This window comes from Xyrauchen texanus, chromosome 38 (assembly GCF_025860055.1).
Source record: "Xyrauchen texanus isolate HMW12.3.18 chromosome 38, RBS_HiC_50CHRs, whole genome shotgun sequence".
In the NCBI taxonomy this organism is placed as follows: domain Eukaryota; kingdom Metazoa; phylum Chordata; class Actinopteri; order Cypriniformes; family Catostomidae; genus Xyrauchen; species Xyrauchen texanus.
In genome coordinates, this window is record NC_068313.1 from 16155405 (window position 1) to 16171716 (window position 16312).

The window sequence follows — 16312 nt, forward strand, 5'->3', positions numbered from 1 at the left end:
CATATATATATATATAATATATATATATATATATATATATATATATATATAAACCTGCTAAATGACAAATAAGTATAATTTTTATTGTCATTATTATTGTCATTCATTCTGGGCGTACATAATATTGGAGTTCTTAACGTCAATTTCAGAGCGCTCCCGGAACTGACGTACGCAGAATATGAATAAATTAATGATATGGCAAATATTAAACGATTTATTTCATTTCGACCAGACGAAGCGAAACACGTTTAAATCAAACATATAACCCTAAAAGACAGTAAACGTTCGTTTACGCCAAATCGTAGCTTTGTGCATCACCCTCTTGATTAAACAAATCGCAAATGTCCTTCCGCCGCTAACTCTGCGCAGCTACTTCCGGATTGTCAGTCTGAGCTGTTTCCGCCGCCATTGCGAGTCTGAGCGACTCCCATCCGTGCAGAGAGGGTAGAAAAAAAAACATCAGCCATCTGGCGGATTGGCTTGACACGACGAAAACACGATACTTGCATTCACCGTGTAATTTACGCAGCACTCCTGTATTTGATTTATATTGAATCGGGGTTGTCCGTGGAGAGGAGGTCGTCGCTCGTTAAAGCTAGGCAGAAATATTGCGAGGAGTCCGGCCGGGAGGATTGTGAGCAGAAAGCCAAAACCATGGCTCAGATCCTGCCTATCCGCTTTCAGGAGCACCTGCAGGTGAGTTTATAGACCTTATTCACGCTAGCGCCATCTTTGAATTTTAACGGGAATAACAATAAGACTGTGAGGGATAGACTTGCAATCTCTTCAATGGGCTATGGTGCAGTTTAACGTGTTTTTGGATCGTTCCATACAAAACATTGATACAATATCCGTACAAGCACTTTCAGTTGACAAAGAACTCCAGACAACACGAGTTGTGTAAAATTAGATGTGATCTAGGAGCTTTATACCGTTCGTGCCATTAAACTGTATGTCTATCCCTCACAATCTCGTTTTCATTCCCATTAAAAATCAAAAATGGCGCTAGCGTGAATAAGGTCTATACTGCTGCTCAACATTATGCGTTGCGTTTGAAGTATTAATACACGGTACTTCTGCTGGGATGAATGTGACAGTGCTCGTTAGCTTTAGCGCGTGCTCAATGAATGACCTCCCATACATTTCTGTGACTGTCTCAAAATCGAGCGAACTGCCTGCATGGACAGCATTATTCGAACGTTCGAATCGCACGCGCTGAAGATTCGAAGTATACTAGACATTCGAACGTTCTAACGCGCCTTAGATACACAAATGCTGTCCAGTTAGGCAACTCGCTAGATTTTGAGTCACAGCATGTGAAGGTGGATGCACTGATGGGTGAAAGGATTACACCAGCTTTATACCCAGCATACTTTAATTGCTTCTATTCTGATTTTATGTGAGGGATGTTTTCTGTGGTTTTGTTACTAAATGGATTTAGACGCATTAAATTGTGGTGGAAAAATAAGACTTTAGTCCATAGTTACTGCTTGAAAACGTCGCTGCTGCATTTAATGTCTATCTGTAACTGATTTAATACGCTGTGCACATCTTTATTTTCACTTTAAGTAACATTTAGCATTTAGATCAGGGGTCTTCAGATTTAGATTTTCAGGCCAAGGACCCCTTGGTATGTAGAGACTGAGCAGAGACCCCCATTCCATATTGTCTGAAAATTGAGTGTTGCATTTTATGCCTATAAAAACATGTATGGTACCATATTTTTTATGTACATATTTGATTGTTTACATTGCAAAGTCATTAAAATAATCATTAAATTAAGTATAGTAGAGGTCTGCAACCTTTTTACAAGAAGTGCTATTTTTAATTTTCCTATTTAATCACTGTGCCACACCCCCTACAATTAAAAAAAAAAATAAAAATACAAAAGGGACAGAAAGACAGACTGTCCATGCGGAATAATTTTTTTTATAATGTTTTTGATAGGCCTATACCTGGAGTCTTCATCTCATGTTAGTGATTGATTTTATACATGCTTTTCAAAATTACAGATCATTTATGTATGAGGCAAACATGACAAAATGACTGTATGCACCTTTAAATTATGTTGATTTGACAGTCACCTTCACCAGGTGCAGACTGGTCATTGGGAAGTTCAGGAAGTTTCCCAGTGGGCCGGCCGCAAAACGGGGCCGAATGGCTTAAATGGGCTGCCACGTTATGCGACCCCCGCTCAACTTTTGGCCCGGTTCCTCTTCCCAGTCCGCCCCTTACCGTCAGTGTAGCCTATGGCAGCTTGATAATCTCAGTGGTATCTATATTTAGACATATTACATATACATAGGTCTATACTACATATTAAGTAATAGGCTATTTTTCTGAAAGCAAAAAGCTACTAATAATACAAGAAATTTTAGGCTGACATTCGCACACCGTGAAAAATGCATAACAAACGCGTTATGCAACCCTCTACTGCAGCGCTGATTAACATGATATGCGTTGCATTATGAGCGGCTTGTAATGAGCAGGAAGTAGGAAAAGGGTACTCTGAGTTAAAGCTGATCAGGACATTATCTGGTTTATTCAGTATTTATTTTTGTTCGTTGATGCAAAGTGAGGACAACTTTGATAGGTGTTTTTTTTTTTTATGGAAAATATCATTTAAAGTTTTCTTAATGTATTGTTTGCTATCTTACAGATCCCTACCTTTAATTTAATATTTATGAATTTGTTGTGTTTTTAAACACTTTTTTTTTTTGTTGTTTTTTAGCAGTTTAATATTGTGACCTCTTGCTGAGGACAGGTTAAGTTACATGTGCTTCCAAGTATAGAGCATGCTTTTAAAAAAAATTCTAATGAAATTGTTTTAAAATACAGTAAAAAATGCCCTGAGTAAATGTATTTCCTTTTTAACTTTTCCAGTATTTTTATTGTTATGAATTTCTGATTGTTATGGATTTCTTGATTTTTAAAATAAATATGACTTGTATGCAAGACGCGTTTTGTCCCTTATCTCAAGAATCAGTCAAATATTGAAGTTTATATGAATGATCATGAATGTTTGACACCTATGTGACTCGAATGGCAATAAAGTTACTAATGATGTTATATTGACTTGATATCACTCGAGTCATTACAGTATACAACCTGACATTGCGCAGGTGCATCTCAGCGGAAGGAAGATATTTCGGGCTTGTGAAAGTGCCAATAGCTCTCTATTTTTATTGAAAATAATGTTCATCATAAACATTTAAACCCACAGGAGAAACATTTAGGAGCTAGGATGTGTATTAAAACCTAGAAAGTATTTGTGGGCTCTTCCAAATCCCGTTCATGACACCAAATAGACATAGTTCAGACTCCGAGTAGCACCATATTTAATTCTTTATGAGAATAAAAACAAGGCTGTGATTTTTATTTATTTATTTATTTATTTTGTCTGCTGGAAGTTTTAGTGCATATATATATATATATATATATATATATATATATATATATATATATATATATTTTTTATTATTATTTTTTTCATTGTTTTGTCATCCAAAAGTTGACTAAAATTTCAGTCCATTGAAGAAACTTTAAAGTCAATCCTTCACAGCCTTGTTTTCATTCACATTAGAAATGTAATTTGGCACAATGATTTCTAACAGTATTCATCTTGAGTAATGTCTGTTCCCCTCTAACAGCTCCAGAATCTGGGCATAAACCCAGCAAATATTGGGTTTAGTACCCTCACGATGGAGTCAGATAAGTTCATCTGTATCCGGGAGAAGGTGGGTGAACAGGCCCAGGTGGTGATCATCGATATGAGTGATCCAAACACACCCATCCGCAGGCCCATCTCTGCAGACAGTGCCATAATGAACCCAGCCAGTAAAGTCATTGCTCTTAAAGGTAAGATACAGGGGTGTAGTAGTTAGCATTTAAAAAGTGGGGGGGACACGTTAAGGCACGGATCTGTGAAATGTAAAAATGTGTTTTGCGATTAATTTATAAATTTCTACTGGACAGTTCCATGTGGTCCCCCCCCCCCACCCAAATATACATGACTGCAGTGTATTTGGCTGACCGCATTTCTCATTTGATCATTAAGACAGTTCAGTATAACATATTTAATAAAAACCCTCCATATTTATAACAAATGTATGTTCATAGCCATCTCTTGTCTCGCTGTGTAATAAAGCTTTTCGCTGTAATTTTGGTTAAGAATAGCCTTTAAAATGCTCATTGGAAATGTCTTGCCGTCATAAATGCTTTGTCTGTTCTTGCTTGTTTTTGTTCCTTTTTATTTGTTTTGTTCCTTACTGCTTTCTTATGTTTGCAGACGGTGAGTTCAATTTCATCTATCATGAGTTGTGGGATTTTAATGGTTGAATGTGGGGTCAATTGTTGGATCAATCTGAATGTTTTGATGTTCAATGATTTGTTGTAAGAGGGGGTAGGGATCATTTAACATGCATGTAACATGCCAAGAGCCTGCTTTCCACTTGTTTAGCATAACAATTAATACATTTTGTTAATAGTCAAAGCAACAATTTTCAGTTATTTCATTTTGTTTCGTTGTGGTAGCCTACTGGTAATGCAATGCAAAGGTTTACCATGTTGCACTATGTCATCTAAACTCAGATAGTTTTGCAGAGTAGTACATTTATTTAGACAGTTGCCTTTCAAGTCAAATGTTAGAATAAAACGTGAGATATGACCTTGAAAGTAGTGAGATCAAATAAACGCTATTATCATATTACAGTTCTGGATTGTAACATTCCAGTTGCTTTTAAACCATAGTGATTTTGGAAATCAAAATTTGATGGCAGTCAAATTTCAAATCCTCTGGTCTCTATGGTGACCCTAACTAGAGACAATGAATTGTGCTTTTGTTTAAATTAATATTGCTCATGTTTTTTCCTCTCTAACATATTATATACACTGCAATTATTTATTGATGAAAACACTGTAGCTTATAAAGACATTTAAATATGTGCAGCAATTTCTTTCTTGGCCTCAGCTTTACGTTAAGTAAAAAGCGGGGTTTATTATGTATTATCCCATGACATCTTTGTATAAAAGGTCAATGTGAAAATAATTTATCAAAAATTGAAGCCTGAACATCAGGTTAACAGAGATTAGAGAAAGTACAGTCACTCAAATATACAGTATTTGGACACTTAAGCCATACTTAATATATAAATTAAAACAAATATAGAAAATACTAAATTATCAAACCAAAGTGGCTTATGCAAACAAATGATTTTAGACATTTTCTTAGAATTAACTTGTCTTTTCCAAGCCATTTAAAACTATGTTTTTAACCATCTGGTCCCAACATAATATGAAATGATAGTGTCCTAGCAATGTAACCACAGGTGTAGTTTATCCCTTTAACTATGGACATGTTCCACTAAGTTTGACAACCAGAAAGTGTCCAAATACTTCTTGGCTTCGTTTTGAACAGTATATCTATTGGTTTATGGTTTAAAAAGAACAAACTTATTTTTTTGAAATGTTTTGGTTGAAAAGTGTGCTTGCTCTATGTATAAATGGCACTTTGTTTTGATATTTTGCTATTGCAATGACATTCATACATTTTGAAGTGTTGCTTAAGTGTCTAAATACTTTCTCAGGCTACAAAAACAATATGCTTTTTGCAGGTTTGCATAATATATCTGTAAATTTATCCAGTTCTAGTTAAGGTCAACATTTCTAGGAGAAAAACAACAACCTTTTACACATTTTTATACATGTTTTGTAAATTGTAAGACCACATACTTCAGATAAGGTGATGATTTTTGCGATTGCAGATTTCGAATCTGCATTGCATTTTTTGTAGTGCAGAGTAAATAAGTAGCCTATTTTTTTTTTTTCATTTAATGTTTGGGGGTCTATTAACTTTATTTTTAATAATTAATAATACATATTGGCTATAGAATGACGCTAAAAATTGTTAAACTAAATGCAAAATAAAACTTCGCTTGATGTTTGTAAATGTTTGCAGTGTTTGTCTTTTAGCTGTTCCTTTTGCATTGTAACTGCTTGGTCATGTTGTTCATATCTTTGTCATTACAATTTAACATACACATTATGATATCAGCATTATGCTTGAGGTCTGTATGCTAACTAATTAAAATAACAATCCACGAACAAGACAAAAAGTATTGTTGTTTTATTCAAATGACTTCTGTCCCTGAATTTCAGCTGCAAAAACCCTTCAAATTTTCAACATTGAAATGAAGAGCAAGATGAAAGCCCATACCATGACCGAAGATGTTACATTTTGGAAGTGGATCTCTCTCAATACCGTAGCACTTGTGACAGACAATGCCGTCTATCACTGGAGTATGGAAGGAGACTCACAGCCTATCAAAGTCTTTGACCGACATTCCAGTTTAGCTGGCTGTCAAATTATTAACTACCGCACTGACGCCAAACAGAAATGGCTGCTCCTTATTGGAATTTCAGCACAGGTATATTAACAAACCTTTATTTTTATTCTCCACTTTCCTCTCAAATAAAGGCAAAAAGCCCAAGAAATAAAATTTAAAACTCCTTAATGAATTGGTTTAAATTGACTTACCCATAAGCTGTAACCTGCATGACATAAAAGATAAGACCGATTGTTAGTTTGACTGATAGTTTTAACCGATATTTACACACTTTCACTTAATGGGTTCTTTTACAGTGTATATATATGAAGAAGAAAAAATCAGAATGTATTGGTTTAGTTTATCTTACCCATACACTGTAACCTGCATGTCACTAGAGACCGATAATTGGTTTTACCGATATTTACACGTGTTCAGTAATAGATTATCTGGTCATTAACATCTGGTTTATGGGTAGTTAGGCAGCCCAAAACAAAGATGAACTCTCATACTGGAAGACAAATTGTGCGTTTATTAAAATTTTAAGCTACATTAAGTGAAGAATCTTGGGCAAGTGTGTATTGCCAATAATATGTGTTAGATTATTTCATAATTGATTATGTGCATTGTCTTGTAAAACACTGTTCACCTTCAGAGTGTAGTGATGATTAAAATGATTCATTCATTTGTCTATATGCAGAAATAAAACATTTATAAATCAGTTGTGTATATCAATTATTGAACACTTCGCCTAAATGTAAAAAAAAAGTAATTAAAAAAGAATACCGGTTAATTTCTAAATGTTACTCTGCTTGAAGTTTTCCTGCTTAAATGTTTTTTTACTCGTTTCTCTTAGCAAAACAGGGTTGTGGGTGCAATGCAACTTTACTCCGTGGACAGAAAGGTGTCACAACCAATCGAAGGCCACGCTGCTGGGTTTGCCCAGTTCAAAATGGAGGGGAATGCTGAGGAATCCACACTATTCTGCTTTGCTGTTCGGGGACAAGCTGGAGGAAAGGTCTGATTATTTTTTCAAACAAACTCCATGTGGAAAGAAGAATAGTAGTAATGTTCTTGAATTTAAATGACTGTCAATTTGATGTCACTCTTGTAATTTTCCAACTGTAGTTGCACATTATTGAGGTTGGAACACCTCCGTCAGGTAATCAACCTTTTCCAAAGAAAGCAGTGGATGTGTTCTTCCCTCCAGAGGCCCAGAATGATTTCCCAGTTGCTATGCAGGTATTCATCATTTTTAATATTAAAACGGTGGGTTTCTCAAGTCTGACTCCACTGGAGAAATGTATATATATATATATATATATATATATATATATATATATATATATATATATATATACACTCACCTAAAGGATTATTAGGAACACCTGTTAAATTTCTCATTAATGCAATTATCTAATCAACCAATCACATGGCAGTTGCTTCAATGCATTTAGGGGTGTGGTCCTGGTCAAGACAATCTCCTGAACTCCAAACTGAATGTCAGAATGGGAAAGAAAGGTGATTTAAGCAATTTTGAGCGTGGCATGGTTGTTGGTGCCAGACGGGCCGGTCTGAGTATTTCACAATCTGCTCAGTTACTGGGATTTTTCACGCACAACCATTTCTAGGGTTTACAAAGAATGGTGTGAAAAGGGAAAACATCCAGTTTGCGGCAGTCCTGTGGGCTAAAAATGCCTTGTTGATGCTAGAGGTCAGAGGAGAATGGGCCAACTGATTCAAGCTGATAGAAGAGCAACTTTGCCTGAAATAACCACTGCTACAACCGAGGTATGCAGCAAAGCATTTGTGAAGCCACAACACGCACAACCTTGAGGCGGATGGGCTACAACAGCAGAAGACCCCACCGGATACCACTCATCTCCACTACAAATAGGAAAAAGAGGCTACAATTTGCAAGAGCTCACCAAAATTGGACAGTTGAAGACTGGAAAAATGTTGCCTGGTCTGATGAGTCTCGATTTCTGTTGAGACATTCAGATGGTAGAGTCAGAATTTGGCATAAACAGAATGAGAACATGGATCCATCATGCCTTGTTACCACTGTGCAGGCTGGTGGTGGTGGTGTAATGGTGTGGGGATGTTTTCTTGGCACACTTTAGGCCCCTTAGTGCCAATTGGGCATCGCTTAAATGCCACGGCCTACCTGAGCATTGTTTCTGACCATGTCCATCCCTTTATGGCCACCATGTACCCATCCTCTGATGGCTACTTCCAGCAGGATAATGCACCATGTCACAAAGCTCGAATCATTTCAAATTGGTTTCTTGAACATGACAATGAGTTCACTGTACTAAAATGGCCCCCACAGTCACCAGATCTCAACCCAATAGAGCATCTTTGGGATGTGGTGGAACAGGAGCTTCGTGCCCTGGATGTGCATCCCACAAATCTCCATCAACTGCAAGATGCTATCCTATCAATATGGGCCAACATTTCTAAAGAATGCTTTCAGCACCTTGTTGAATCAATGCCATGTAGAATTAAGGCAGTTCTGAAGGTGAAAGGGGGTCAAACACAGTATTAGTGTGGTGTTCCTAATAATCCTTTAGGTGAGTGTGTATATATATATATATATATATATATATATATATATATATATATATAGGTTTTTGCAATTTAATGCAGTTTTCTTTTTCTTTCTAAATTGTATTATCAGTATGACAAGTTGAATTGAAAAATGTACATTCATTTCAAAATGTCTTAGTGTTTTGCTTGCACAAGTTTGTGCAAACCCTAGTGATCACAAATTGCTTATTTGATTAGTGACCTACAAATAAAGCAGAATGTAAAATATTTTTTTCATTTTTATTGCTTGATTTTCTGTATGGACTAGACTTTTATTTTTGAACCCCACTGTCAGTTTGCAGAATTTATGCAATTGGCAGTGAAGTGATGACTTTGATGCCAATTAATTGTCTCCAAGAAAGACTTTGGAAGTCTGATCTGCTCCTTTTTTCATTTAGATAAGCTCCAAGCATGATGTTGTCTTTCTCATCACCAAATATGGCTACATCCACCTATATGACCTTGAGACTGGCACATGCATCTACATGAACAGGATCAGTGGAGAGACCATTTTTGTGACCGCACACCATGATGCCACTTCTGGAATTATTGGTGTTAACCGGAAGGGACAGGTACTGACTACACTTGGTTTCTGCTGCTATTGCAAACAAAAACATCACAGTTTTGAATTGGTCCACTTTTAGTTTTGATTAAGGAGTTTTGGTCAGCACATTTGTCTGGACTGGTGGAGCTAGTTGTTGACACACCAGGGGTTTGTTTCCATGTTGTTAACATCTGATTGGACTGCCTTCTATATCTGAAAGCAGACTAGTTTGTTTCGTTTTCATTTTTATTATTATTTCTATTATTATTTTCTTTCCAATTTTGGCATGCCCAATTCCCAGTGTGCTCCAAGTCCTCGTGGTGGCATAGTGACTCGCCTCAATCCGGGGGGCGGAGGACGAATCTCAGTTGCCTCCACGTCTGAGACCTTCAATCCGCCCATTTTATCACGTGGCTTGTTGAGCGCTTTACTGTGGAGACCATTTTCAGTAGCATCCACGCACAACTCACCAAGCACCCCACCTAGAGCAAGAACCACATTATAGCGACCACGAGGTGGTTAAGCCAATGTGACAATACCCACCCTAGCAACCGGGCAAATTTGGTTGCTTAGGAAGCCTGACTGGAGTCACTGAGCACACCCTGGATTCAAACTTGCGACTCCAGGTTTGGTAGTCAACGTCTTTACTTGCTGAACTACCCAGGCCCCCCTAGTTTGTGTTTCTTAATCTTGTGTGACAGAGTGCCATCAGCTGATTAATTATTTTGGAGCTCAGACCAAAGTTCCATTAAATATGCAGAAAGAGAGCAGAAACATGATCCCCACTCTGTTACGCTCCTGTTTGTTCAAGTCTTGTGTCTTGCAGCCTACCTGATCAAACCACAGGACTGTCAGGCTAGGCCTTGGTGATATGTCCAATGTATCGTCTAAATTATGGCCAGGCAATACAAAAAAAAAAACAATATCGTTATTATCAAGATGATTGTATTTGGTCAAGTAAAGACCCACATCACTAGACTCATTTTACAATCCTGCCCTTTTTTGCGAAACAAAAGAGATATTTTAATAGAATCTCTGGTTTAAAGGTCAGTTACTAAAGCACCATTAGAGTTGGCAAGTTCAATTCATTTCTGTGACTCGGTTCAAACTAGCCTACCCTTTTAATGAACTGATTCAAAATTCTGATTCACCAATTGGTTCAAGCCATCAATCAAAAATGTCTGTGTGGCAATTTCATATATTAAAATGTTGTAGTGAACTAAATGTAGGTAAAAATTGCTGTCGTTTACTATATTTGGTTTTATTGGCCCATCTGTTTTTGTTTATATTTTTAGCAGTACTTTTATATTGCTTCTTGCGTTTAACCGACTGAATTTATTGCAGGGTTCCCATGTTTGTTTGTTTGTTTGGGGGGCTTATCTGGTTATTCATTAGAATTCTTTAATAATAATTAAAAGGAAATAAGATAAAATAGGAAATTTTAATATAAAAACAAGATTTCCAGGCTTAGAAAGTTATGAAAATCCATACAATCTTAAGTTGAAAAGCATGAAAATCTTATTTCTATTTTGCTCATATTTTGCTTTTATAATATTTCATCAGCTAGACATTTGTTTTTGTAAGTACTAATCTTTATCATATACTTTTCACAAATGACTGGAAAAGTCATGGAAATTCTTTGGACAAAAGGTGTAGGAGCACTGGTTGTTGAAATGAATGTTCCTTTGATTGAAAACACAATGTCCCTTATTAAGCCATTTCAGAGCAGATAAATACATTTCAAGATCAAATATTGCCAAAAACCGAACAATATTGCTTTAATATCACCCAGCCCTAGTCCAAACCCAGTCCATATGTGCACACACAGGCCGTAACATACCAGGATGCCGTGACCTGTGGATGAAGGAATGCCTGTTAATAATGGCATTGGTTGATCCCCCAACACATACAGTGAGAACAGCATGTGACTCGCAGTAGGAGGTAGAGAGAGACGGTCACTGTAATCCTCTTACTGCAGTCTGTGATATGTTCTCTCGTGCTCTAGTGCTCAGATGACTGATGACCACTTCAGTATTGTTACACTATGTGCTGCAGACTTAAATAAGTGCCTAATGGGATACCGGCCTATTCATTAACATATTACCTTGAGGGGCAATTTTGGTGGATATGGGTACTGATCAACATCATTTTGAGCCAATCAGTGCTTTAATAGATGTTTTTGTGAATATAGATTTTCAGGCATTACAGCTAATGTGGTAATGCAGCAGATATAATGGGCTGATCTTGACACAGAGAGATTTGTTCATCTCAAGAAGCCAAACAGTCTTCACAAGTGCAACAAGTATTAATGATACAGAAAAACAGAGACATCTCTCGTTAATAAAATGGAACACACTGTGTGCAAGTCTTTGAGGCACTCTTAAAGTGACAGTACCATTTAAGCGATTGTTATACAAATGAATGAACTCAATGTTATTACTTGTGATTTTTACACATTCTTATACAATTTGGGAGTGTGTACAATTGTACACCAAGTTTCAGAAGAATTGGACAAATGGGGTGGAAATAGTATCACTTTGAAAGTTTTTTAGCACCCCCCTCTGGGCGAATGTGGGCCATTCTTGGTGTGGGGGTACCCGTTGGCATGTAGTATCAATGTGCCAATTTAGAAAATTTTTGAAATGTGACTTTTTGAGATAATGGGGCTCAAGGAGAATAATAATACAGTCAATATGATACGTGGGGTATTTTGAGCTGAAGCTTCACAGGCACATTCTGGGGACACCTGAGACTTATATTATATCTTGTAAAAAGGGGCATAATAGGTCTCCTTTAAATTTGATTCTAAAAACTCTACAGCGACACTGTTATTTGTTTGTGATCTGTTCTTATAAAGAAAGGGACATGAGAAATTCTTATTTAAACTTTGAGCATTTTTATTGTGTGTATTAAAGAACTTGATGAGAAATTGTTATGTACATTATTCACATCATTTGCTAAATATTTTCTGACATACTTTTTTTTTTTGTATATTGAACCAAATCATGAAAACCATATCATCCCATCCCTACTAGTTTGATGTGTAGATACAACTATAAGTATGAAATTTGTTGGCTGTTGGCTGACTGACTGAAAAGTGTACACACTTTGGCTCTTTCAAATTTCAATGCACTGTTAGAGCAGTCCAATTTGTCATCTTCTGGCCTAACCAATGGTGTGAGTTTTGGCGGGACTACCTGTTTGTCCATATCGTTACAGATGGGAGAGTGTTTTGGAAACCTGTTTGGAAACCATCATTATTTTTTGCAACTTGGTTTGGTCAGCACAGAAATTACACACTTTGTCATTGTATCATAATATTTAGGATAAATGCAATATTTCTGACATTTTGTCTGCATTCATTGTCTGACACTTTTTTTTTGCTGCCTTGTGATTGTCAGGTGCTATCTGTGTGTGTGGAGGAAGAAAACATCATTCCTTACATCACCAATGTGCTGCAGAACCCTGACCTGGCCCTCAGGATGGCTGTCCGTAACAACTTGGCAGGCGCCGAAGAGCTGTTCGCACGCAAATTCAACAACCTTTTCGCTGGCGGCAACTATTCTGAAGCTGCCAAAGTGGCTGCCAATGCACCAAAGGTACAGCAGACTCTGTCGTGCTATCCGAAGCCTCACTGATCTTAGTCTGGCAAATACTAAAGTTTCCCATTGGCTTTTGTGTTCTTTCAGGGCATTCTGCGCATCCCAGACACCATCCATCGCTTCCAGAGTGTTCCTGCCCAGCCTGGTCAGACCTCTCCCCTGCTGCAGTACTTTGGGATACTGTTGGATCAGGGCCAGCTGAACAAGTTTGAGTCATTAGAGCTTTGCAGGCCAGTGCTGCAGCAGGGTCGCAAACAGCTTCTGGAGAAATGGCTCAAGGAAGATAAGGTACATCCTCTTTCAAATAAATATAATTTATGCAACATGAAGCCATTTGAGCTGGAATGTTGTGGCTTATGTAGTAACAATAGGTGACTAGTTTGCTATGCAGTTGGGCCAGTAGATACAATTTTTAGGCCAGGCGTACACAGTGCGAGCTCAAGATGGTTTTTTTTCGTCATACCTTTGCCATACATGGAGGTTGCGCCAGAAAACATTTCTTTGCATTCTAACAGACTGAGTTGAGAAAATTTCTGTCATGGTCTATTTTCTTGGTTCAAATTGTATTAATTTCAGTTATACGGCTACATTCAGGGGCCAGTAGCATCCATTCTAATGGTATATACATGTTAGTGGATTTATGGTTTACTTTTTGTACTCAAGCGCAAGTCCGGTGAAACCAAGGACCTCTAGGGTGACAGTTCTACCTGTCAATCAACTGTTGTGTTAATCACAAGCTATTACTGCCACAAGGAGTTAAAGCAATCTCCTCCTCTGGCTTTGTTTTATAATGATAAATAGCAAGAAAATTCATGCCTTTACTTCAGAATTCACCAGGTCGGAAAGTAGTGTCGTGTACCACTGCCATCTGTACGTGTATCAGATAATCTGACTCACGACCACCGTTGCACCGTGTACACCCAGCCTTGCCAAAAAAAAAAATCAGCAACATATTTACAGATGTCAGGAAAGATATTTAAAATTTTCCATAAACTTTGTTTTTCCTTCGAGTAATTTTATTAATTTAATGTATTATAATAATTTATCTTTATAATTTACAGTTATACATTTTTCTTTTTACAAAATTTTTATAAATCAGGAAAAATATATTTTTCATAAACATTTTATAAATGTAATTTTTTTTAATATAATTTACAGTTTTTTTAATTTAGAAAAAATATATATTTTTAATTGTTTTAATAATCTAATGCGTTAATGTTATACTTATTTATCTTTTAGAATTTACAAAGTTACAAATAATTTTTTATAATTTTTTATTTGTAATTAAAACATTTTAAGTAATTAAATTATTTTTTTAATTTTGGTTGTATATATCAAGCCATCCTTACTGTTAAGCTCTGTTTAAAGTCATGTCTCAGTGACTGATATCATATTTTTTTTCTTTTAAGCTTATTATTATCATTTGCAAGGAAAACTTGCCTGTTTTTGCTTCTTCTAGCTGGAGTGTTCTGAAGAGCTTGGCGATTTAGTAAAGTCTGTGGATCCAACTCTTGCTCTCAGTGTCTATCTGAGGGCAAATGTTCCCAATAAGGTTATTCAGTGCTTTGCAGAGACCGGGCAGTTCCAGAAAATTGTACTGTATGCGAAAAAGGTGAGTTTAAGATCTGTTTCGAGGTAATACATTTTTACACTCCACTCTGTCCTGTGTAAGAGCTTAAAAATGTAAAGATCCGTCCTTTAAAGTTTGGTCATCTGTGTGTAGGTTGGCTACTCTCCAGATTGGATCTTCCTGTTGAGGAATGTGATGCGGATTAGTCCAGAACAAGGCCTGCAGTTCTCTCAAATGCTTGTTCAGGATGAGGAACCTCTGGCTGACATCACTCAGGTTTAAGACAATATAATATGGTTACTGCCATGACTGCTATGTAATGCAATTTCTGTACCTTGTAAATATGAATGTAATTATCATGTAAATATCTAACAAATGTGTTTACTAAAGGTTCTTTTTATAATTATTATTCCATAGATTGTGGACGTGTTTATGGAGTATAACCTGATCCAGCAGTGCACTTCTTTCCTGTTGGATGCCCTGAAGAACAACCGCCCCACCGAGGGTCCTTTGCAAACCCGTCTGCTGGAGATGAACCTGATGCATGCTCCACAGGTCACACTGTCATTAAAAAACACCTCATTCCTTGTTTCTTTTTGCTGTTTTACAAAGATGTATTTCAGTGCACTGAATTTAACTGTATTTGTATCATCATCTCTAGGTGGCTGATGCCATCTTGGGCAACCAGATGTTCACTCACTATGACCGGGCTCATGTGGCTCAGCTTTGTGAGAAGGCAGGTCTTCTGCAGAGAGCTCTGGAGCACTACACTGACCTATTTGACATTAAACGTGCCGTGGTCCACACCCATCTGCTGAACCCAGAGGTAAAACACACAGTCCTCTGCCTGCTCTGCTGTTTAACTGTATGAATCATATGGATATATTTGAATGTATCAACTCTCTGATCTTCATGAATGTTTATAACTCATTGAACATTAAGCACATGGCATTCATGCAGTCATATGATGTATTCTACTTTGTTTGCAGTGGCTGGTGAACTTCTTTGGCTCTCTGTCTGTGGAGGACTCTCTAGAGTGTCTGAGAGCAATGCTATCTGCCAACATAAGGCAGAACCTCCAGATCTGCGTCCAGGTGGCCTCCAAGTATCACGAGCAGCTCTCCACCCAGTCGCTCACAGAGCTTTTTGAGTCCTTCAAGAGCTTTGAGGGTATATTCTTGCTGTACTTGGACCAGAATGGGTTGTTCTGATCCTGATTCTGTTCTTTTTCATTCTATTGCGATTGGCAACTGTTGAGATATAAATTGAAACATTCCACAAACAGTATCTGGTTATGTGCTCTACAGGTCTGTTCTACTTCCTGGGCTCCATTGTAAACTTCAGCCAGGATCCTGAGGTTCATTTCAAATATATTCAAGCTGCCTGCAAAACTGGCCAAATCAAGGAAGTGGAGAGAATCTGCAGAGAGAGCAACTGCTATGATCCTGACCGTGTGAAAAACTTCCTCAAGGTACAATACCAGAATTTTGTCATTTAAAGGGGTCATGAAATGCTATATAAATTATTATTTCCCTGAGGTCCACTGATAAAGTCAGTATAGTTTTTTGCACCAAAACTGTAATAATTTAGAAATAAAAGATAATTATCCACCCTGTCTCTGGCCCTCTGACTGAAACACTCTGTTTTGGTCGCAGCGTCTCCTTTAAACTTCAATGTAAATGCC

At 37.2% G+C, this 16312-nt stretch overlaps 1 protein-coding gene across 4 annotated transcripts in view; it reads left to right on the forward strand.

Annotated features, from left to right (window-relative positions):
• The first annotated feature begins 373 nt into the window (after positions 1-373).
• Positions 374-16312, forward strand: part of cltcb (clathrin, heavy chain b (Hc)) — a 41230-nt gene continuing 25291 nt past the window's right edge. For all 4 annotated transcript variants that reach the window (XR_007969003.1, XR_007969004.1, XM_052109858.1 and 1 more), the window contains exons 1-14: positions 374-696; positions 3651-3858; positions 6157-6425; positions 7180-7341; positions 7452-7565; positions 9311-9484; positions 12858-13055; positions 13146-13346; positions 14518-14670; positions 14782-14904; positions 15046-15183; positions 15290-15454; positions 15618-15798; positions 15936-16099. Coding sequence is in view for 2 of the 4 variants with exons in the window: in XM_052109858.1 (XP_051965818.1) it covers positions 655-696; positions 3651-3858; positions 6157-6425; positions 7180-7341; positions 7452-7565; positions 9311-9484; positions 12858-13055; positions 13146-13346; positions 14518-14670; positions 14782-14904; positions 15046-15183; positions 15290-15454; positions 15618-15798; positions 15936-16099 (2292 nt within the window). In the remaining 2 variants the exon portion in view is untranslated. The remainder of the gene's footprint in view (positions 697-3650; positions 3859-6156; positions 6426-7179; positions 7342-7451; positions 7566-9310; positions 9485-12857; positions 13056-13145; positions 13347-14517; positions 14671-14781; positions 14905-15045; positions 15184-15289; positions 15455-15617; positions 15799-15935; positions 16100-16312) is intronic.